Source organism: Chelonia mydas, chromosome 3 (assembly GCF_015237465.2).
Source record: "Chelonia mydas isolate rCheMyd1 chromosome 3, rCheMyd1.pri.v2, whole genome shotgun sequence".
NCBI classification, from domain to species: domain Eukaryota; kingdom Metazoa; phylum Chordata; order Testudines; family Cheloniidae; genus Chelonia; species Chelonia mydas.
The window spans coordinates 59,886,882-59,910,052 of NC_057851.1; the positions used below are offsets into that span (position 1 = coordinate 59,886,882).

At 43.4% G+C, this 23,171-nt stretch overlaps 1 protein-coding gene across 1 annotated transcript in view; it reads left to right on the forward strand.

The window, feature by feature from the left end:
- Positions 1–5,302: 5,302 nt before the first annotated feature.
- Positions 5,303–23,171, forward strand: part of SH3BGRL2 (SH3 domain binding glutamate rich protein like 2) — a 53,753-nt gene continuing 35,884 nt past the window's right edge. Inside the window, exon 1 of the mRNA XM_037894367.2 lies at positions 5,303–6,814. Coding sequence (XP_037750295.1) covers positions 6,770–6,814 — 45 coding nt within the window. The 5' untranslated portion in view covers positions 5,303–6,769. The remainder of the gene's footprint in view (positions 6,815–23,171) is intronic.

The window sequence follows — 23,171 nt, forward strand, 5'->3', positions numbered from 1 at the left end:
AGTACCCACTAATTTTTCCCCGTGGGTGCTCCAGCCCCGGAGCACGGACTGAGTCGGCGCCCATGCTTGACGCTGCAAGCTTATAGGAGTTTGTGACTTTAACAAAGAAATGTATATGTACCAGGCTTGTTATCCCCAGGGGAGCCTCTCACATGCTTTAAACCAAACACACTGCTGTAGGTAGAATAAACAAACAGATTTATTAACTACAAAGATAGATTTTAAGTGATTATAAGTCAAAACATAACAAGTCAGATTTGGTCAAATGAAATAAAAGCAAAACACATTCTAAGATGATCTTGCAATGCCCTTACAAACTTAGATGCTTCTCACCACAGGCTGGCTGGTTGCTCTTCAGCCAGGTTTTCCCCTTTGATCACTGCTTCAGTTGTTTGGTGTGTGTCTGTAGATATAGGTGGAAGAGCATGGCAAATGTCTATCCCTTTTATCATGTTCTTTTTTCCCTCTTGGCTTTGCCCCCGCCCTTCAGAGTCAGGTGAGCATTACCTCATCGCAGTCCCAAACTGGCCAAAGGAAGTGGGGTGACTCACTCAGAGTCCAACAGATCCTTTTGTTGCTGCCTAGGCCAGCGTCCTTTGTTCCTGTGAGGCTGGGCTGGGTTTGTCCTATACATGCCCTGATGAGGTGTGAACTGCATCTCTGCTCTTGGAGAGTTTTTGCCTGGGCTTACTTTAAGTCATGAAGACACATTTTCAGTCTCATAACTATATGCATGAAATTATAGCCTTTAACATTACTATAACAACAATTACACAACATCATTATAACAACAATGCTCAGTGCATCATGAGCCTTCCAAAGACACCCAAGATGACAAACTTTGCATTAAATACCACACAATCATATTATAAGGATTAACACGGGGGTGTTGGGTGTTCCCATGAGGTACAGAATGTGACACTGGTATTATAGATGGGGCATTTTGACAAAGTGCTGAATCCTGTCTTTCATCCAGATGCAAGCATTCTAGACATGCTAGATCAGAGGTGGGCAAACTACAGCCTGCAAGCCAGATCCAGCCTTTGGGACTGTCCTGCCCAGCCCCTGAGCTCCTGGCCGGAGAAGCTAGCTCCCGGCCCCTCCCCCACTGTCCTCCCTCCCCTGCAGCCTCAGCGTGCCGTGCCACCAGTGCTCTGGCCCGCCACTCCTGCCAGGCAGCGCAGGCAGCGTGGCTGGCTCTGGCTGGGTGGCATGGCTGTGAGCTCCTACTGCTCTGAGCAGCATGGTAAGGGGGCAGAGGGGAGGTTGGATAAAGGGCAGAGGGTCCCGGGGGCAGTCAGGGGACAGGGAGCAGGGGCGGTTGGAGGGGGCGGAAGTTCTGGGAGGGAGGTGGTCAGGGAACAGGGGGGTTGGATAGGCGTGGGAGTCCTGGGGTGGGGCTGTCAGGGGGCGGGGGTGTGGATAGGGGTTGGTGCAGTCAGGGGACGGGGAGCAGGTAGGGTTGGATAGGGGATGGGGTCCCAGGGGGCAGTTAGGGGCGGGGGTGTGGATAGGGGTCAGGGCAGTCAGGGGACAGGGAGCAGGGGGGGTTGGAAGGATTGGAGGTTTTGAGGGGGGCAGTCAGAGGGCGGGAAGTGGGAGGGGGTGGGGGCCAGGCTGTTTAGGGAGGCACAGCCTTCCCTACACAGCCCTCCATATAGTTTTGCAACGCCGATGTGGCCCTTTGGCCAAAAAGTTTGCCCACCCCTGTGCTAGATGAACAGGGCAGCTTGCAAGGGAGAATGGATATTAGCACTGAATCACTGTTAGAAGAAGAAATAGAAAGAGCAGGGAAGCAGTAAAAAATTGGGAAAGCTGAAGGATTAGACCAGTGGTTCCCAAACTTGTTCCACTTTTATCAGCTCAGCTGTTACATTGTCTAATCCAGTGGTTCCCAAACTTGTCCCGCTGCTTGTGCAGGGAAAGCCCCTGGTGGGCTGGGCCAGTTTGTTTACCTGCCGCGTCCGTGGCTCCCAGTGGCTGCGGTTCGCTGCTCCAGGCCAATGGGGGCTGCAGAAAGCGGCGCGGGCCAAGGGACGTACTGGCCCAGCCCACCAGGAGCTTTCCCTGCACAAGCGGTGGAACAAGTTTGGGAACCACTGGATTAGACAATATAACAGCTGAGCTGATAAAAGCCTGCAGGACAGCTACCCATCTGCACACACATTTCTACCTTCCTGTTTCCCAGCCATTTCTTTTTGTGCCCTCTATTACATTTGTAGCAGCACAGTTTTGTTTAATCTTCCATAAAGTACTGGTATAACAATTAATTATTTTTACCATGAAACCTTTTAAAAAAATCATAGTTTACATTTTCAACTTGTCTCAGAATGCAAATATTTCAGCCTTCGCTGTAAACATGAAAACCTGCTCATAAATCATTTGAATAATATTTTATTTTATGGCAAGTTTCTTTACATTCAACCAAATGTTTCTGCCATTTGGTTTCCAAGCATCTAATGTTGCACAATGGAAATGGAATGCGAGTCTGGCTACAGGATATGGACAGGAGTGGCTGCAGAAACTGACTTTAAGGGCTAGTCCTGCAAAGGTTCTGCATTTATATGATTTCTTGGCGTAAAATTTCACATGGCTGCTAGTTGTTTCTCTCTAGAGAGTTCATAGTATCTCTGTATAGTGTACACACAGGCTAAAATGCAGATCTACAAGATTATGTGTCTGTAATTTCTCAGTATCAAATTTCTTATACTTAACCATTGGGATTTGAATGTTCTTGGTTCCTTGCAGGACTGGATGTTTCATATGCATGGACTATAAAGAGAAATAAAAAGAAATCTGGATTTGCAATAGTTTGGACGTATGGCTTGTAAAATTTTATACTGAGAAATTACAGACACAAGACATGTGAGTGGGCCCAAGATAATAGAAACTCATTGCAAAAATTGAGAATGTGACAATAGAAACACATTGAAATGAGGCATGCTCTTGATCAGAAGAGACCAAAACATGGGAGAGATATTCCAGTGTGTATATTACTAAACTTTCAGGGTTAGTGATGCAGATGTATAATTAGAGAGAGAATAAAGGGAACTGGCAGGTATTGTTTGATATCTTGTCAAAAGTATTTGTGGCAGAGCAGACATATGACCACTGTTCCTGTTCATCGCCTGCCTGCGGTCAATTCTGATCACATCCCTTACTTCTTTTCAATAGCTGCATCTGAGTCCCAAGAAAAATGTTATTTTTATCTGAAGTTATACATGAAACACGGATTTCTTTTTAGCTTTCTCTCATTGCTGTAGGCACACATCAAAGTATTCATTTTAAATGGAAGATAAAGGCAGCATTTGTTTAACATCAGAAGATGGGCCCACACAAAATCTCCATGTCTAACCTCCGCTCAGGTCTTGGGGTTGTCTAAATTCTTACTTGAGCCCAACTCTATTTACAGTAAGATATATATATATATACATATATAAAAACTATTCAATTTAAATCAGCTCACAATACAATACTATGATTTATAATTAATATCCCTAAGAATAGAAAGAAAATGCTGCTTAGTGACTATAAAAAACAAAATAATGTCAGCAATAATCCAGATGCACTTTCAGAATATTTGAATACAGCATTTAAAAGGTTTTAAGAGCCTTAAAGTACTCAAGAATATTTTATGTGGAAAGTCCTCTAACTTCTTAGTAATGTTGCCTGAGGCCACCTAAACAAATAGAACAAGCTTTTTTCTTCCCATGGCTTTAGTAAGTTTATTGCAGCTCTGTAATGCAATGAAGCAACATGAACTCTCTGATATATTTTAAAAGACAAACATGAAATGAGAGGGAAAAATTAATGGATATGAGATATGTGGCTTTGGAACTTAGCAAATAATAGAAGAAACCTTAATATAAGAGAAAAATCTTACAGTATTTGTGCTGCCAGACTTTAATAGCATGTTAGCATTTCAAAATTTTCTATTTCCTTACTGCATCCTTTCCAAATATACAATAGTTTAATTGGATTCAATTCCTGGCTCTGTTATACAATTCCTATCTGACTTTGAGCACATATTAGGACTGTTCATGAGAGGTGCTAAGTGACTTCAGCTTCAATTTACTCAAATCAGAGTTAAGAGCACTCAGCACTCCACAGAATTGGACTCGTAATCTCTCTGTACCTCAGTTTACCTATCTGTAAAATGGGATTAATAATACTTCTCTCCCTCACAGCAGCGTTGGAAGGCTAGAGTCACTAATATTTGTAAAACATTATGAGATCTTCAAATGGAAGAAGCTGTATTCAATAAGCCTGATTCGGGCTGTTGTACTTTACCAATAAATATTTAGTAGGGCTGGACTAGGAATATCAGGATAAAATACTGAATAGAGAACATTTAGGTGAGATATTAAGCTAAATTAATTTTCCCAAAGTAAAATCTATTAGACTGTAGAATCAGGTGGGAAGTCATAGAAGGTCCACACGTAAAACCAGTCTGGGAAAACCACCGGAAGATAGAATGTAGGAAACAATCCTGCATCGAAAGGAGAGTGGACTAAGCTATGTAATGGGGAATGTCTATCAAATTCTTATGACCACCATGCTGCCATCAAGAAATTTTAACAAATTGTTCCTGGTTATACAACAACTAACCATAATTAAAGTTTGGGGTCCTTTGGGCCCTTTGCTGGCTCTTCAGCAGCGGCTAACCAATAAACTGTTGGGTGATGCTATTTTTTCTGCCCCCACAGTGAGAGTAAGGACTGCAGCACTGAGCCCTAATAAAATAAACACAAAAAATAAAATTGATGTTAAGACTCTTAGAATACAAGGGAAAATATTTTTGCCAAATAATAAAAAAGACAAAATTGGAAAGGAAATAAATATTATTTAAAAGGTTCTAACATGGTATTAGAATGAATGCAACAGCTTTAGGACCAGTCTTGCAAAGTGTTAAACTCGTGCATTGCTTTGCCCACATGAGCAGTCCCATTGATTTCAATAAAGTGAGGTATAATTCTTAAATCTTTGCAGAAGACAGGAGCATTATTAGTTTATAAGATTGTGCTTTAATCTTCAGGATATTGATAGTCTGTTCTAGAGCTTATTTGGAAGTCAATGAGAGTCTTTCCAATGACTTTCATGGATCAGGATCTAAATAGACACTGCGTGTCGTGATTTTTTATATTATTTTTATTTTAAATCTTACAGCCAAACAATGTCTCAGGATCTCAATGTATATAATAAAATATGAAAATAGCTTTAAAAATGTGCTTGACATTCATATCCTTTGGCTGCCAGCAAAGGAAAGTCCAAATGTCACATTCTGCCCTTCCTGTGCCAGTGCAACGTTATTGAAGTCAGTGGCATTACATGAGCATAATGGAGAACAACACAAGCCAGTTCAGCAGCAGGGATAGATCATGTGGTGGGGAGAGGTTAATCAGAGGGGTGGTTGGCCACCTGGCTGGGTCTGGAGACCTAGGAGGATGAGGGTAACAATGACAGGAATATGTGACTAGCTAGAGACACAATCTGTAGGTTTCGAGGGTTGTTTTTTTTTTTTTTTAAATATAAAGAACACTATTGAGGATGGCTCAATCCCTATTAGCCACTGGCTGGTAACTGAGACATCTCTTTACCCTAATCAGCTCAGAGAAAATCTGCCACATACCTGCCAACATTGAAAGCTATAAATATGTACAGCTGGGTGAAGACTGGGACCCACTTTAACTCACTGAAATATATTGGGTTAGGATGACTTTCTGAAAGGCAAGCGGTCCTGATTTTCTTCGGTCTCAAACCTTGTGTTGTAATTTTCACTTGTGTGAAGCAAGTGTAAAAAATGCACCAGATCACAATGGTGGCCTTGACACCCACTTTGTGCAGACCGGGTAGACACTAGGCCAGGCAGTAGAAAATAAAACTGAGAGTGAGGGGAATTCAAAACTCGGCTGAAAAATAGGGTTTTGTCATTTCTAAACACCATCAGCTGGCATGCAGGCATAGCTCAATATGAAAGAAGCCCTTATTATGGATGTACTTTAATAATGCTGCAGATGAAAACAAGCTGTTAGGCACTGTGGCCTGTATCTTTAAAAATGGTCCTTACTTGCCTCTGTTCCACTGTTGATTTGCCAGGGTGTCTAGATCCTTGGCCATAAATAACTGGGGTGACCAGCGTGCCTGGCACGCCGTGGTACTGAGCCCCCCAACTCAGGCTCAAGTCAATGGGAGCTGCGGGTGTGCAACATCTCTGGGAATCAGGCCTCCTAGAAGTGTCCCCTATGGGAGCCACCAGAATTTAGAGACAGCCAGAATTAGCGGCTACTATTAAAGTAGGTTGTTCCCTACTAAACTACCTGACCGTGGGGACTGATCTAAAGCCCGGTTTTCAGACCAGGGTGGGGCCCCGTTCGACCTGTCGCCCCCCCCTCCCCCCAGCTGGGAGGTGCAGGTTGCCCCCTGGAAACACATCCACCAGCTGGCAGAGAGGCAGCACTACAATTCCCAGCAATCACTGCGCACGCCCCTCTCTTTCCCCCCTTCTGCTTTCGTCTCCTGCCTCCCTCTCAGCTCTGGTGTCTGCGCTGCGGCTGCGGCTGCGGCTGCTGCCAGGCGAAGCGGGAGTCCCGAGGCGAACGCCGGGCTGGAGCTGCTAGCGCCTCTGGGCTTCAGCGGCGTGAGCAAGGCGGGCTAGGTCCTGCAAGCAACCCCCCAGCTCGCAGCAGCGGCTTTCAGCTGCAGGAGTGGAAGCCCCCTTAGCCCTTCCACGCCTCCCCTTGGCTGGAGAGAAGCGGCGAATGAAGTGAGGATGGTTATCCGGCTGTTCATCGCATCCTCCTCTGGCTCGGTGGCGGTGAGTGATGGGGGGCGTGGGAGGCGCACCTGCAGGGACAGAGGGGCAGGCGGTGGCTGAGGCCAGCTGGCTGCTTGGGATCCCCAGCCACCCACGCTGCTATCGCTAAAGCTGGCTGGGGGGATGGCGCTTCCCCGCTGCAAACATTCACCGCAGGAGAGAGACACACACAACTCTGCTGCTCATCAAATGTTTGGAAATTCCAAGGAACCACTTGGATTTGGGTGGGGCCAATTGCTTAGGGGACCTACATTTCAGATAGTAGTTAGTGGTGGACAGGGGTGCCTTTGTTGATAAGATTTGGTGGGGTGGAGTAAGAAAAGAGGTCTCAAATTTGAACCATAAATTCCGTGTTTATTTGCGAAACTACAGTATCTGACAGGTTTCAGAGGAGCAGCCCTGTTAGTCTGTAGCCGCAAAAAGAAAAGGAGGACTTGTGGCACCTTAGTCTCTAAGTACTCCTTTTCTTTTTACAGTATCTGAGGAACTGCCTCATACAGGAATTATTGTTCTTTTTAACCTCTGAGGATAGGACAAGAACCAATAGGCTTAAATTGCAGCAGGGGTGGTTTAGAATCATAGAATCAGGGCCGGCTCCAGGCACCAGCATTCTAAGCAGGTGCCTGGGGTGGCAATCTTAAAGGGGCGGCAGGCCATGTGTCGTTAGGGCGGCATGAGTTTTTTCGCCATGCCGGCAATTCGGCATCAGCTTGTATCTTCACAGTCCAGCGGCGGCAATTCGGCGGCAGCCCCCTTCTTCGGCCACCCGTGGTGGCAATTTAGTGGCAGCTCCCTTCTTCAGGCGGCAATTTGGTGTGCTGCTTGCGGCAGCAAAAAGTGTAGAGCCGGCCCTGCATCAAATATCAGGGTTGGAAGGAACCTCAGGAGGTCATCTAGTGTTTGGAAATTCCTCAAAGCAGGACCAATCGCCAATTTTTGCCCCAGGTCCCTAAATGGCCCCCTCAAGGATTGAACTCACAACCCTGGTTTAGCAGGCCAATGCTCAAACCACTGAGCTATCCTTCCCCTTTAGGTTGCTTATTTGGGAAAAACTTTCTGTCAGGGTGTTTAAGCAGTGAAATAAATTGGAGTAAAAGACCTCTTGAGGTCCCTCCAGTCCTACAATTCTATGATTCCCATAATTTAGTTTAAAAACAAGCAGAGCAGGATATCTGCTTGGTATTTTTGTTTTTGTTTTTTAAATAAAGTGTATTTCCTCGTTTTTATTATAAGAGTATTGTTGTGATAGATTGTTTCCTCTCTCCTAGCAGAAGTTCTTATCATGGTACAGCCCTCCCTGTTGTTGTTCCACCATTTCCATGCTAAACTTGATTTAGACTAGAATGTTAGTATTTACTGTAGCATTGCTTCCAACATAATTATACTTGGTTGTATGTAGTCAGTCTTCATCTAGCACTGGCGTACAAAAACTTTACTGTGAGAGAAAATTTATATGCTGTCCCACTTGTTTTTTGTTTTTTGTATCAGCCTGCCTGCTTTGAAATAAAAGGTATTTAAAATGTCCAGGGAGGTCTGGGGTCATGCATGTGTGCTTGGAAAAAATTAAAATGACTAAAGAAAGTATAACAAAATTGGTAAGCTGACAGTTAAAAAAAAATCTTAAAACTCTTCCTTAAGTTATTGATGAGATTTCTTGAGTAAAGTAGCCTAGTTTTACCACAAGTACTCCTTTTCTTTTTGCGAATATAGACTAACACGGCTGCTACTCTGAAACCTAGTTTTACCATTGTTAGTCACGTCCCATGGATAGAGAAGGGGAGTCTTGCAACAGGATTGCTTTAGTCTGAAATACGTATTTTTCCTCAGGGCACTGTAACAAACAAAATAAAGTCTACTGATAATTACTGGAGGCTTTTAAAAAAAACAAACCACAGGACCTCAGGACAAAGGCGTATCTGCAAGTTAACAAGTATTTTGAAGTGGGCACAACTCTTTGAATTAAATTTTGAAGGGCATCTATCATTATGTCCTTTGATAGTAGCTGAAGTCCTTACAGTTTTCTCTTGGTTAATTAATTATGCATGTGACCTATAAATATCCATATTCCTATTTAAAATGACAGCTTATATTTCCATGAAGACAATCGGAATGGAAATGCTCATCTGAATGTGTTCTTTAATGAGAAACATCAGAGGGCTTCAGATATAATTGGTATACTTTATGCTTGAGCAGTGCTATTATTGGCATTTTTTTTTTTTTTTTTTTTTGTAGAGTGACAGTGGACTTTGTTCCCCACTGAAGGTTTATGTATTCTCTTCCTTTGTTCTTCTATTGTGCACTGTTTGTGTTCAGGTCAGTTGCATGATGACAGGTTTGTCGTCTGATACAGTTTGGCATGAAGTGCTTGGAATGCTTAGTAGTTGCATACTTACAGCTAATAAAAACTAATTATCCATTTCAGTAGCCTATTGAGCAAATACAGAATCTCTTCAGAACTTTAACAGTACATGCTCAGTGAGCATTCATAATAGAAACACTCCCTCCATTAACTGGCAGTCAGTTCATATTGTAGTAGTGCAATATTGATATGTTTCATTTGTCTCATATTTATTTCAAACCATAATGACCTATTTGAGTTTTTTGGGGGGCTAGGGGAGGAGAAGCTTGGTCCAATAATCACCAGCTAGAATAGTTAAGAATAAGAACATAAGAATGGCCAAAGGTCCATCTAGCCCAGTATCCTGTCTTCTGGCATTGGTCACTGTTAAGTGCTTCAGAGGCAATGAACAGAACAGGTAATCATCAAGTGATCCATCCCCTGTTGCCCATTCCCAGCTTCAGGCACAGGTAGGGATGGATGGGCTAATCTAGCTAGTTATTACCTGACTGACAAACAAGTTAATTTTTACACCAAGATCAGCAGCAGTTAGAGATTCCCCTCCATTACCCTGCCATCCCAGTTCTGGGGTTGAAGTGAAGTTTAATTTTCATGTCAATTCATCCACTGGCTTTCTGCTTTGGCTGCCAGCAGTAGGGCCAATTATGAGGGTGACTTAGATGACCGTGGACCATTAGTACTGGACTAAGACCACCAACTCACTTCATATAGGCTCTTGTACGGCCATCTGATAGGAAAGACTTTCATTTGTTAGTATCTTTGGGCAGAACAGAATAGGTGACATAAAGGGGAAAGGCACTGCAACCCATTACCGATTCTCTATTTTAGTAATACTCTAAAAACAGTGAAGTTTTAAAACTTATTTCTTGATGTTTGAGAAGACCACTGTAGAATCAGGTATCAGAGAAGGGAAAGACCAGCTAGGTCATGTCCATCCTCTTCCAAGTGCATGGAAAGCCGAGCCTGCATCTTCTGCCGTGCAATTCAGGACACAGCATTATCTCCCTTTTTGCCAAGGGCACTAGAAAATAATGAAACACCCCTCCAGAACCCACACCAACAGGTCTGGAAGGAACTGATGGTTTGATTTCCACTCCTTATGACATCTTGGGTGAAGCTGTAAGACATCCATACATGTAGGACTGTTCTCTCAAGCGCATTTGCTGGTGCTTTGTCCAATCAAGTTTTAAATGTCTTAGGCAATGCTTCTTCCATCATTTTCCCTAGGAAATTATTGCTGCCCTTCTGTTCTGCTGTGGATGTACAGTTACCTTCTCTTTCTGTTCCATTGTTTGTAGATAAACTAGTTCTATTTAGTGTTAAATCATGCTGGTATGTCATTCATCGGAATGTTGATTAGTAAGAAAAGACTCAGGTGGCTTGGACATATCAAGTGAATGCTGGAATACAAGATCCCGAAGCGTGTGCTGTACTCTGAAGCTCAAGAAGTGTCTAAAATAGAGGCAGACCACTGTGCAGATTTCAGGATGCTTGCAAAGATGATTTAGTATCCTTTGGAATCCTTTGGATGATTGGGAAAGGAGTGAAGAATGTCACTCTAGTTAGCAGCATCAGCTTGTATGTAGATAGATGGAGCAAGGCATTGCGAAGCAGACTGGATCGGGCTTTGTGAGGACTGGCGTCAGAGGAGGAAAGAATCTGCTGCTCGAATTCAGAGCATTGTTAGTGTATGGGTGTGCCCTATCTGTGGACAGGCCCATCACTCATGCATCGGACTTAGCAGCAATCAGAGAACTCATTGGCGCATACACCTTGCTCTGTAAAGAGCGATGGTGCCATTGATTGAGTTCTATTTACAATGTGAGCAAATTAAGATTATTTTTGTTATATTTGCAGTTTTCATAATGCATATCTGAAACAGGAGTGTCAACAAAAGGAAATATGCACGCATAAGAATTTACAAAGAAATATCTTTAGACGTTGGGACTTAAATTAGTGACTGATACCTAAAACATACCTTAGACTGAAAGGCACTCTCTCTTCCTTGGCTGGCACTAGATTTTGAGCGAAGATGCTATATACAAAAATAAAAAAAACATAATGTAATGTGGATGTCTCCATGCCTGTGTTTGTAGTACTGACTAGGGGGTGGGCAGTTTTTGAAAATGAAAAACATTATGACTAGCTGGTATTTGCAGATATAGAAATAAAATAGTTTTTTCACAGTTATGCAAAATCCTGTTATAACAGTTATTTATCAATACTTATACAAGGGCTGTCTGAATTCTGATATACCATCATTTTTAAATGTGTGTGATTTATTTAAGAAATTTATACCTTTACTACCTGTTCCTTAACAGTGCACGGCTTTGTGCCAGAGGCAAGATTCTGTAAATCAGTAATAACGCCACTGATGTCAAAGAGATTTACATGATATCAGAATCTGGCCCATTGTAGCTATACTTATAACATTGAGATCAATGTTCTGTTACAAGGCGTGTGGTATGACTGTTTTGTTTTTCATTTCTTAACCTCACTACTGGTATTTGGTTAAATTACTAGTTTTGTTTTGTCTTTAAATAAAGATTCAACAAGCTCCAATACTGGGTTTGGTTTCTTTGTTATCTACACAGCAATGTGTTGCCAATACTCTAACAGGGAGATTTAACAAACCTTCTTCCTCTTTAGCCTGTGATAAGTCTGGTGTGAATGTGCTTGCATGGAAGGTGGGGTGAAGGACAGGGGAATCAATCATCTTATTTTCTTTTAAACAAAACCCCTGTATGCTAACCACGAGGAGAGGTGACATTGTTTGGCAAGCGTAATGGTCCAAGTTTACTCCAATATAATTCCTTTGAAATCTCCACAATTATGCCCAGGTTGTACTAAGTGTACTGAGCTGGAAATGTCCCTGAAAAATATACTAACCATTGCTAGCACAATGTTCCCTTTGTTTAGGTGTATTCCCACTGTTTTTTTCTTTTTAAATCCCTGACACTTAGTGCAATCTGACCTATGCCAGAGAAAAGAAAAATGGCCTGTCTATAAATATGTGTAGAAGTTCAAGGGATAAGCCCTCTTGAGGAGGGATGGTAAAATGGTATCCAGCAAGAGGTTGAGCACCAGAAGCAGCAAACAAGCTCCACACTTCATTTTGGTGTTAGAATCCCAAGACTTCTCAAGGACATCGCTGTTTCTAGTCCTGCGTATGGTTGATGGTGAACTGTAATAGCGCTGATGGCTTTATTTTATTATGAAACCTGTAGATGCAAATGCTTCATGAATTTAAAAATATCCAGTAAAACAGCTTTAATTGGAATGTAAATATTCCTTTCAATGTTTGCACCATACAGTCCCCTATCACTGCTTGTGGGCACTATAGAAAACCTAAGGCCTTGTCCAGGCTAAAATAAAAGTTTTTAAAAACACCCTAGTGTAGACAGGGCAAGTTGTAGTTTAACATATTTTAGCTGATGCAGTTGAAACCCAGTGGGAAACCTCGTAAAGACAGCCTAGCAGGTTTTTGCTGGCCCTGTCGCCTTTTGCTTCTTCACCCTATACTTTCTGTCCCTTCAGGGAAGATGTCCTGAACTCAGCCCTGGTCTACAGTGGGGGCGGGAGGGATCGATCTAAGTTACGCAACTTCAGCTACGTGAATAATCCCAATCTCAACTTTAAAAGCACACGTTGTGCAATTGTTAATCTCTTTTCTCTGAATTCACTCACTCTGGCATGATTGTGAAATGATAAAGAACAATTCATACATTTTTAAAGATTTTATTTCTTTAGCCTGTAGAGCTAACAGTTCCATGAGACAATGGTCTAGCCATGAATAGACCTTTTTTCACTAATGGTCACCTTGGCCCCTTTATTGGCCAGCTGTGTCATATAAGTCTAGAATCTTGCTTCATTCTTTATTGTCACTACTGGCACTGATTGTAGAAGATCCTTAATCTATTAAGTCACCATGTCTGCTAACTGAATTTGATTTCAAACAGTTAAGGTTACTGACATATAGCATCCGCAATGCAAATGTGAAAAATCAAGGAAAAGCAAAATTAAGATATTCAAATCACATTTGTTTTGGAAATTGAAAAATAATCCATAACCCATTTCTGTTGTTAGAAAGCAGTTGTGTAATCCAACTAAAACCCAAAGAGGTAAGAGAACCTTGAGCTGTGTTTGTATTCAGCAGCAGGTTTGCTTACTTTAGTGACAGAAACTTGGGCCTTGATCCTGAAAGACTTCAATGTTGCTTTGCATGGGTACAAGAGTCTATCCACATGCAACTCAATGCAGGATTTGGTCTTAGACATCTGGTTTTATTCCTGTTACCTCTGCAAAGCCAACACAACCAAGAGAGTGAGTTGAATTCCATCCTATTTCATGGATCAATAGGATTGTGTGAAAGTTCTTATCTTAGGCAATCTGATTTAAAGGCATTTACTGGCTCTGAGGATCCATTAGCCAAAGTGCCTGTTTGGGCAAAGCATTCTAAGCAGCACAAAACTTCAGTATTTTTCCTTTACCTAGTTTCAGTATTTTAATTATTGAAACAAATTATTCTAGAACAAATCATAGGCATGAATTACACTGAGTGGCAGGCATTTTTGTTAAAGGAAAATAACAAGTTAATGTCAGACCTTTTGGGCTGCAATGTTTACTGTGTTAAGTATCCACATCTGATTTTCTCCTTACTGCAGCAACGTCTTGACAGTCGTGTTAGCAAAAGGTGCCATAATAGCTGCTGTATCAGATACAGTAAGGGCCCGATCCAAAGATCTTTGATGACTTCAGTGGCCTTTGAATCCGGCCCCAATTGACTAAATACAAGGTTCACAGAATTGCATTGCAGCTTTCTGTGCCTAGTAATTAAACCTTAAGGGTATCTTATTTGTGTGTTTGTTTGGCAATGAGGGGTGGGGGGAGGAGTTCTTCAAAAAACAAAATATCTTCAGTTTGTATTTTTGCTAATGTTTTATATTGCTGTTCTTAAATGTAAAACTTGTGCAATGTTCTAGGCTCCAGCCTGAAAGCACCCTACTGATGTACTTTACAAATGTAATATAATGTCCCTGGGGTCAGCAGTGGGGATTGAACCAGATAGAAAAGTTGAAGCCTGTACTGTCTGAGCTAAAACGCTCAGCTCTGTTAGAAAAAAAGATGTAGGAGACTCATAAACCTCTGTGGTCCAGCAAACCACACAGAGTAAATGTGGGTTACAAAATCGGAGGTCCAGCAAAGAGAATCAAATTTACTGCAAGACAATTAATAAGAGTGTAAGTGAAGTCCTAGAATGGGATTAGGAACCAACAACTCCATTTCCAATTCTGGATTTTTCCCTAATTCTTCACATGGCTTTGGGCAAATCAGGTAGCTTTTCTACATCTGTGTTCCCCTTGTAAAATTCCAATAAGTAACGTTATAGGCTATGATCTAGCTTTTGATCATTTGAAGTTTAAAAGGCGTGTGTGTGTGTGAGAGAGAGAGAGAGAGACGGACAGACAGACACACACACACACACACACACACACACACACACACACAGTGGCTCATGAAAAGCTGAAGGATGCACAACTCCGGCTGTTTGGAATGGGAGTCATCTAGACAGCACCTCTTTGAAATGCTTCCCCCTCCACCTCTGTGCACATCAAAAATATCAGAAACATCATTAGTCTTGCAAAGTAATGCAAAGGGAATCTGTTGTACTACAGGAGTCATAATAACTAGTTATTACACTGGATTATTATCTCTGTTTCTCATATTGATGATTAAATCACATTCCCAGTTACATCTTACTGTGAAAATATTAAGCCATAACAGGAGATGTGATGAAGCCTTAGCAGAATCAGATGAACATACCTCTAGTTTAATACTGACTAACTGCAGACCCACCTCACTCTTCTTTATTCAGATTTATAAAATGACAGGAGGTGACAGTCCTGGCATTCATTCGTCTTCTATTTCGTTGCATTGCTGTTTTGATATAAGCACAAAAGAGAAACCATCGCAGAGTCCATCATAGAGCCATGCACATTTCTGATGCTCTTGTTACATTTGAGCCTGCAGTGACAGAGGTACTCTGCCTATTTTTGCTTCTACTGTGTTTCTTAGGTAAGGAAAGCATGTCTGATTCAAGACAATTTCTATACCCACCCTGGGGCTTTTATCATATGTGACAGAAGTGTAATTTTACCCAAACCAGTTGCATTGACTCCCAGTCCCCTGTTATAAGTGCAAGATAACACCACTCACCTATGTGCATCTTCGGGGAAAAAAGAGACACGAGAAGCTAAAAACCACCCCCACCCCCGCAGTATTGCATAACCATTCACTACCTAGCTAAACTAATGGTTACTTGCCATAGCAACTGCTGCACTACGTATGCCCCAGGAGAGATGCACTCTTCTCAAAATGGACATCCAAATAGCTTGAAACACCTTGGACATTTCAGAGTTTAAGGAAAAATATGATGGTCCACTTTCTACTATCTCATCTTTAATACAGAGGTGCAACCCAAGGAGGCCCCATATGGTATAGGGCAGCAGTCTTTCCAGTCAAATAAGCTTTTGACTCCCAGAAAGCAGCTGCAGTGGCACTTAACCAGGCAGTTTGCCATAGCATAGTGCATACAGTTAGCTCTCTTCCTTAGAGATTTCTAATGTGCCTATTACTCCAGGAGCTAAGATTTTTTTTTTTTAAACAGCTCGGGTTCTGTTTGAATTGCTCTCGATGGAAAGTACTCTAAGGAAGAGGCATGTGTGATGGTTTGGAGAACCTGTCTATGTACAACTTATGAATTCTGGTTGATTTTATGAAATTGTTGTATCAATGAGTGCCTCGGTGTATGTGGAATCCGTTATCTGCTTTCAGAGCTGGTATCATGCCTCTCTCAGACTAGGGACAATGGAAATTTGTTAAACTGCAAGCTCCCATTCAGATGGAAGCACTTTAGGACACTGGGATGGCTGAAGGCTAGGAGAACCAGTTCTCACTGCAGAAAAGGGGTATGGGCGGGGCCGGGGGGGGGAGGAGGAAGAGGAGCAGTGGACTTTCCCCAGAAAGGGAACAAAGAGACTGAGGTGTTTGGTTAAAAACAGAGAGGGACTCGGAGAGAGGAACAAAAGGGTCAGGCTCTAGGAGCCAAGGAGGACCTGCTGACTGCAGACCAGCCAGCACTGAAGGAAGCTGACTGCGAAGGTCAGAGAGACTCCATGAGTCTGAGGATAAGCCGTGAGCTGGAGGAGCATGGTCCTGAAGAGGGGACCTGGAATCCTGAAAGGATGTTGACCCAAATCCCAAAGACCACTCAAGACTGGTGAGGAGATGGAGGCAGGGAATGGCATGTAGGTGTTTCTGGTTTTAGCTGGATCTGTCTCTTGTACTGTCTAAAGAAAATAATTTTAGAAATACTTTTGCAAAGTCTGTGTCTATTCGCTTCAGCTATCACATGTTCCTGAAAGAGTAAACTATAAACCAGCGTGCCCATCAGGAGGGAGTTCTGGGTAGACTTGCCAGCTTTCTAATCGCACAAAACCGAACACCCTTGCCCCTGCCCTGCCTCTTCTCTGAGGCCTTGCCCCTGCTCACTCCATCCCCCCTCCCTCCCTCTGTTGCTTGTTCTTCCCAACCTCGCTCACTCGCTCATTTTCACTGGGCTGGGGCAGGGGGTTTTCACTGGGGTGGGGCCAGAAATGAGGGATTCAGAGTATGGGAGGGGCCTCTGGGCTGGGGCAGGAGGTTGAGGTGCAGGCTCCGAGAGGGAGTTTGAGTGCAGGAGGGGGCGCAGGGCTGGGGCAGGGGAGGAGGGGTTGGGCTCCGGGATGGAGTTTGGATGTGGAACGGGGTTCTGAGCTGGGGCAGGGGTTGGAGCACAGGGAGGGGCTGTGGGCTTCAGGAGGGAGTTTGGGTGCAGGAGGGGACTCAGGGCTGGTGCAGGGGTTAAGGTGCGTGGGGTGGGGGGAGGACTCTGGCTGGGGGTGTGGGCTCCGGGGATGAAGTGTTTGGGGTATGGGAGGGGGGCTCCAGGCTGGGGCAGGGAGTTGGGGTGCAGGCTCTGGGCAGTGCTTACCTTGCGGGCTCCCAGGAAGCGGTGACATGTCCCTCCAGTTCCTGGCCAATGGGAGCTGCAGAGCCAGCGCTCGGGGTGGGGGCAGTGTGTGGAGCCCCCGCGGCCATCCTTACACCTAGGAGACGGAGGGACATGCTGGTAACTTTCTGGGAGCCGTACGGAGCCGAGCAGGGAGACTGCTAGTCCCGTGCCAACCGGACTTTTAATGGCCCGGTTGCCGTCAGGTGCCTTTTGACCAGGTGTTCTGGTAGAAAACTGGATACCTGGCAACCCTAGTTCTGGGAAAGGATGTGCTTGAGCTACTGGGTGTGTGTGAGGGGGAGGCAGCATTAGTCCTTGGGAGCTGGCTATGGGGTCCCACTTCCAGAAGGGGTATCAGACAGAGTGTCCATGTCTAGGAAGTGTGCCAGAGATGCCATAGCCATAGTCTATGCTGGAGCTTACTCAGATGAAGAAAAGCTTGAAAGCACGCAGGCTCGGCATCTGGGTCCAAACACAGCAGTCTGGAGAGCATCCAGCATGGGGAGCTTAACTAGAGCTGTAACAGCCCATTTGAAGCCAAATCTGCACATACAGGTTGCTGAGAAGATAAAAGTATGGTGGCAGGCTACAGTTCGTTCAAGAAATCAAAGCAGCTGAGAAGACAGAATGCATCTTTGTGCCGAGCACCTGTCATTTGCTGAGCTATGCGAGAACTGGAAAAATGTGCATGCTATTTTGCAACTCCAGGGATTAATAAATGTGTGTGTTTCCAAACCCCGATGACAGCTAAATTATTTCCATAGACTTGCAGTGTTGGAGACTAATGTTTCATTTGTAATCTAGCAGATGATTAAGTAATTTTCAAGAAAATGGCTGAAAAGCAAGTGTTATTTTCTTGTATGTCTCCAATACAAGATTTCTTAAGTCTGTCAATCTTGTCTAAATCTGAATCCTTTATTTAGTACTCTACATTCAACTCCCTCTGATACCACTCTCCTTTGTTAAAAATATGACATTTTAACAAGTATTTTGCATGCTGACAATAAACATTTCATCTAGCAAAGTCTACCTTCCCCATTAAAATGTATTTTGTACATATACTGTACAATCACAACCCTTAATTCAGTTAATCCTAATTGACAGGAAGGTTTTTCTCCTAATTAATGTAACTTGTTCTCTAATCTACACACTGCATAATATTTACTAATGTGTGTTCTTCTATTTTGTTGTTTTTCATTTCAAAGAATACAGTTCTTCTCCTTTAAACTCTCCATTCAATAAGGTAACTGAATGTTTCAAAAGTTGGGGAACTGCGAACTAAATTCCTGATCCTGCAATGTACTGAGAGGACTGATCCCTGAATATTCCTGGTAAACTTTACAGGATTACATGGGCGCAACCTGTCCTTCATGTGAGGGCTCAATCCTTCTCTAGTTTAAGTCAGTGGGTGTGTTGCCATTATTTTAATGAGCAGAATTATGCTCAGACCAATAGCACTGCTAACATAAGGGCTGTAAGACAAAACCACCGTTACATGATTTAGATGGTATTAAAGAGTAGAATCTTTTACAAGTTTTTGTTTTTTTTTTCTTAAATGTGAGGTTATTAAATAAACTAAGCACTTTACCATCCTGGTTATTAAGGGGCCTATGCTAAAATCCTCACTCAAAGCTCCTGCTGTTGGTCAATGGGAGCTTTGTCTGAGTCAAGATCTTAGCACTGGGCCTGAAGAGCTTTTCATGAAGCAGGAGGAAGGGACGCCATTTGTTTTTATCATCCATTAAAATTCTTTATTTAATGGGGACAGTAACTTGAAAAACATTTCCTTTTAGTACAGGACAGTCCCTCTTTTATAGCAAGATATTTAACTCTTCCCATTCCTTTACCTTCAAAAAGCTCTCCTAGTCTCCACTTTTTCTCCCCATGCAGCCCTACCTACACCTATTCAGTGTTGGCAGGTATGTTTGAAGCCACCAATATGTTTACATTTGCAATTAGTCTTGCAGTTATGTTTCTTGTTTGTAATTTTCTCAAGATGTGGGCACAAGTATCAGTTACTCAGCGTTTGCTAACCTGTAGCTAATTGGAGCAGATTTGGTAGCACCTTTTAAAAAGCAAGGAGCTGCTACTTCCTAGCATCTTTACAACTTTTAAAAAATTAAAACAATTGTTGGTGCTCTCAAAACAAACAGTTAATGTGCTGTAAGCCCTGGAATTTATTCATCAATTACATTGTAAAACTGCAAGCACAGATCGCACTTAGCAAAATTCATGGCCAGAGTGTGTGTCAGCAAAACATTGCTACAGAATCATTTGACTGATAAAGCACATAGCATTAGCTCAGAGTGCTTGCTCTGAATAAAGCAAAATATTTACTGCAAATGAGACATGGGAATAGGTTTCTCTGTACTGTTTCTTCCCCCCTTGTGTAATTTAAGGTAGCAAAATCAAGTGGTGTAGAAGCATACGAACTCCTGTCATAGAAGGAAGATATTGATAAGTAACAGTCCCTATGAAATGTTAAGTAAACATGATGATTTAGTCCTGCTTAGAATCATAAAAAGAAGAGGATGACTTGCGGCACCTTAGAGACTAACAAATTTGTTTGAGCATAAGCTTTCGTGAGCTACAGCTCACTTCATGCATCCGATGAAGTGAGCTGTAGCTCACGAAAGCTTATGCTCAAATAAATTTGTTCTCTTCTTTTTGCGGATACAGACTAACACGGCTGCTACTCTGAAGCTTAGAATCATAGAATATCAGGGTTGGAAGGGACCTCAGGAGGTCATCTAGTCCAACCCCCTGCTCAAAGCAGGACCAATCCCCAACTAAATCATCCCAGCCAGGGCTTTGTCAAGCCTGACCTTAAAAACTTCAAAGGAAGGAGATTCCACCACCTCCCTAGGTAACGCATTCCAGTGCTTCACCACCCTCCTAGTGAAAAAGTTTTTCCTAATATCCAACCTAAACCTCCCCCACTGCAACTTGAGACCATTACTCCTCGTTCTGTCATCTGCTACCTCTGAGAACAGTCTAGATCAATCCTCTTTGGAACCCCCTTTCAGGTAGTTGAAAGCAGCTATCAAATCCCCCCTCATTCTTCTCTTCTGCAGACTAAACAATCCCAGTTCCCTCAGCCTCTCCTCATAAGTCATGTGTTCCAGACCCCTAATCATTTTTGTTGCCCTCCGCTGGACGTTTTCCAATTTTTTTCACATCCTTCTTGTAGTGTGGGGCCCAAATCTGGACACAGTACTCCAGATGAGGCCTCACCAATGTCGAATAGAGGGGAACGATCACGTCCCTCGATCTGCTGGCAATGCCCCTACGTATACATCCCAAAATGCCATTGACCTTCTTGGCAACAAGGGCACACTGCTGACTCATATCCAGCTTCTTGTCCACTGTAACCCCTAGGTCCTTTTCTGCAGAACTGCTGCCGAGCCATTTGGTCCCTAGTCTGTAGTGGTGCATGGGATTCTTCCATCCTAAGTGCAGAATTCTGCACTTGTCCTTGTTGAACCTCATCAGATTTCTTTTGGCCCAATCCTCTAATTTGTCTAGGTCCCTCTGTATCCTATCCCTACCCTCCAGCGTATCTACCTCTCCTTCCAGTTTAGTGTCATCTGCAAACTTGCTGAGGATGCAATCCAAACCATCCTCCAGATCATTAATGAAGATATTGAACAAAACCGGCCCCAGGACCGACCCTTGGGGCACTCCACTTGATACCGGCTGCCAACTAGACATGGAGCTTTTGATCACTACCCGTTTAGCCCGACAATCTAGCCAGCTTTCTATCTATCTTATAGTCCATTCATCCAGCCCAAACTTCTTTAACTTGCTGGCAAGAATACTGTGGGAGACTGTGTCAAAAGCTTTGCTAAAGTCAAGGAACAACATGTCCACTGCTTTTCCTTCATCCACAGAGCCAGTTATCTCATCATAGAAGATTAGTCAGGGATGACTTGCCCTTGGTGAATCCATGCTGACTGTTCCTGATCACTTTCCTCTAAGTGCTTGCTACATATTGGCTCCAACTCAGAATCCAGGTGGTACAACATGGCATAAAATCACCTTTTCCCCACCCTTTCCCATAGTGCTGCCCCTTCTGTGCTTTGTTTCTCAGGTGGTGCAGCCCAGGATCTAGCCAAGTCTCACTGGAGCGCTATACATTTTCAAAGCAATGGCTGGTTGAGGAGAGTACTGGACCCCGAATGGCGCTCCATACAGCATTGTTCCCTAGTATAGTGGCAGATTGTCAGAGCACCAGTAATACCTGCCTCAAGGCTCTGAGCCCTTCCTCCCATGATCTGTAGCCTGATTTATAGTTTCTTTGTGAGGTTACTACTAAATTGTCTGTGATTATGAATGACAAAAGTTAAATAGCATACTCAGTAGCCACGATCGTATAGTGCCACATGTCAAAGTCTCGGGGAAACAAAGGGAAACCAGTTGCGAGGGTTGTGGTGGATGCTCCATTACTAGAAATTTTTAAATCAAGACTGGCTCTTTTTCTGAAAACAATGCTCTAGCTCTAGCAGGAATTAATTCTAGGCTGTCCTATGGCCAGTGTTATGCAAGAGGTCAGACTAAATGATCACAATGGCTTTATTAATCTATGAATTTGTACAATCTACATATAAAAAGGAAGTAATAAAATTCTGTCTTCTGTAAAAGTAAACAACCAAAGTCCAAGAGGAATACTTATCAGTATGTGAAATGAGCATATGAACAATAACCACAGTAGAACAATGGTTGCTGCTCATATGCAGCATATGCAGTTTCTCTTTCGTGTCTTCAGCTGCTATGTGTAGTTTCATTGGAAGACAGTGCTGTGTACATTTGTGCATAGATCATTAAAAACCCACAGAACCAACATGACGGTGGCTACCATTCTCTCTAACCCTTTAGTTTATATTGCATCTCCCTCCTCCCTCCCACTCTTCCTCCGTCTTACCTATTAGGGCAGGGGTGGCCAACCTGAGCCTGAGAAGGAGCCAGAATTTACCAATGTACATTGCCAAAGAGCCACAGTAATACATCAGCAGCCCTCCCATCAGCTCCCCTCCTCCCCCCACTCAGCGCCTTCCACCCACCGGCAGCCCCGCCCATCAGCGCTCCCCCCTCCCTCCCGGCACATCCCGATCAGCTGTTTCGTGACATGCAGGAGGCTCTGGTGGGGAGGAGAAGCAAGGGCACGGCAGGCTGAGGGAGGGGGGTGGGAAGGGGTGGAGTGGGGGCAGGGCCTGTGGCAGAGCCAAGGGTTGAGCAGTGAGCACCCCCTAGCACATTGGAAAGTTGGCGCTTGTAGCTCCAGCCCCTCAGTTGGTGCCTATACAAGGAGCCGCATATTAACTTCTGAAGAGCTGCATGTGGCTTCGGAGCCACTGGTTGGCCACCCCTGTAGTAGGGCTTGACTTTGCTCCCTATAAAGTCCATGGCAAAACTCACTGATTTCAGTGGTACAGGACTGGGCCCTTAAGTTGTAAATTACATTAAGGGTCTGTGACAGTTTTTTTGTTTGTGGGGTTTTTTTTTTTTGGGGGGGGGGGGGGGTACAGCGCTTAACACAATGCACTTCTAATTGTAACTGGGTCTTTTGTGCTGGATTACAGATAATAATTATTGTTTGCAGTGCTGTTGTAGCTGTGTTGGTCCCAGGATAGTAGAGAGACGACATGGGTGAGCTTAATATATTTTTATTGGACCCACTTCTGTTGGTGAAGGAGACGAGCTTTCAAGCTGCACAAAGAAGAACTGTGTGTAGTTCAAAAGCATGCGTCCTTCACCAACAGAAGTTGGCCCAATAAGAGAGAGTACCTCACCCACCTTGTCTCACAAATTCAGTAGAATCTGAGTTACGAACACCTCAGGAATGGAAGTTGTTTGTAACTCTGAACAAAGTGTTATGGTGGTTCTTTCAAAAGTTTATAACTGAACATTGACTTAATAAAGCTTTGAAACTTTACTATGCAGAAGAA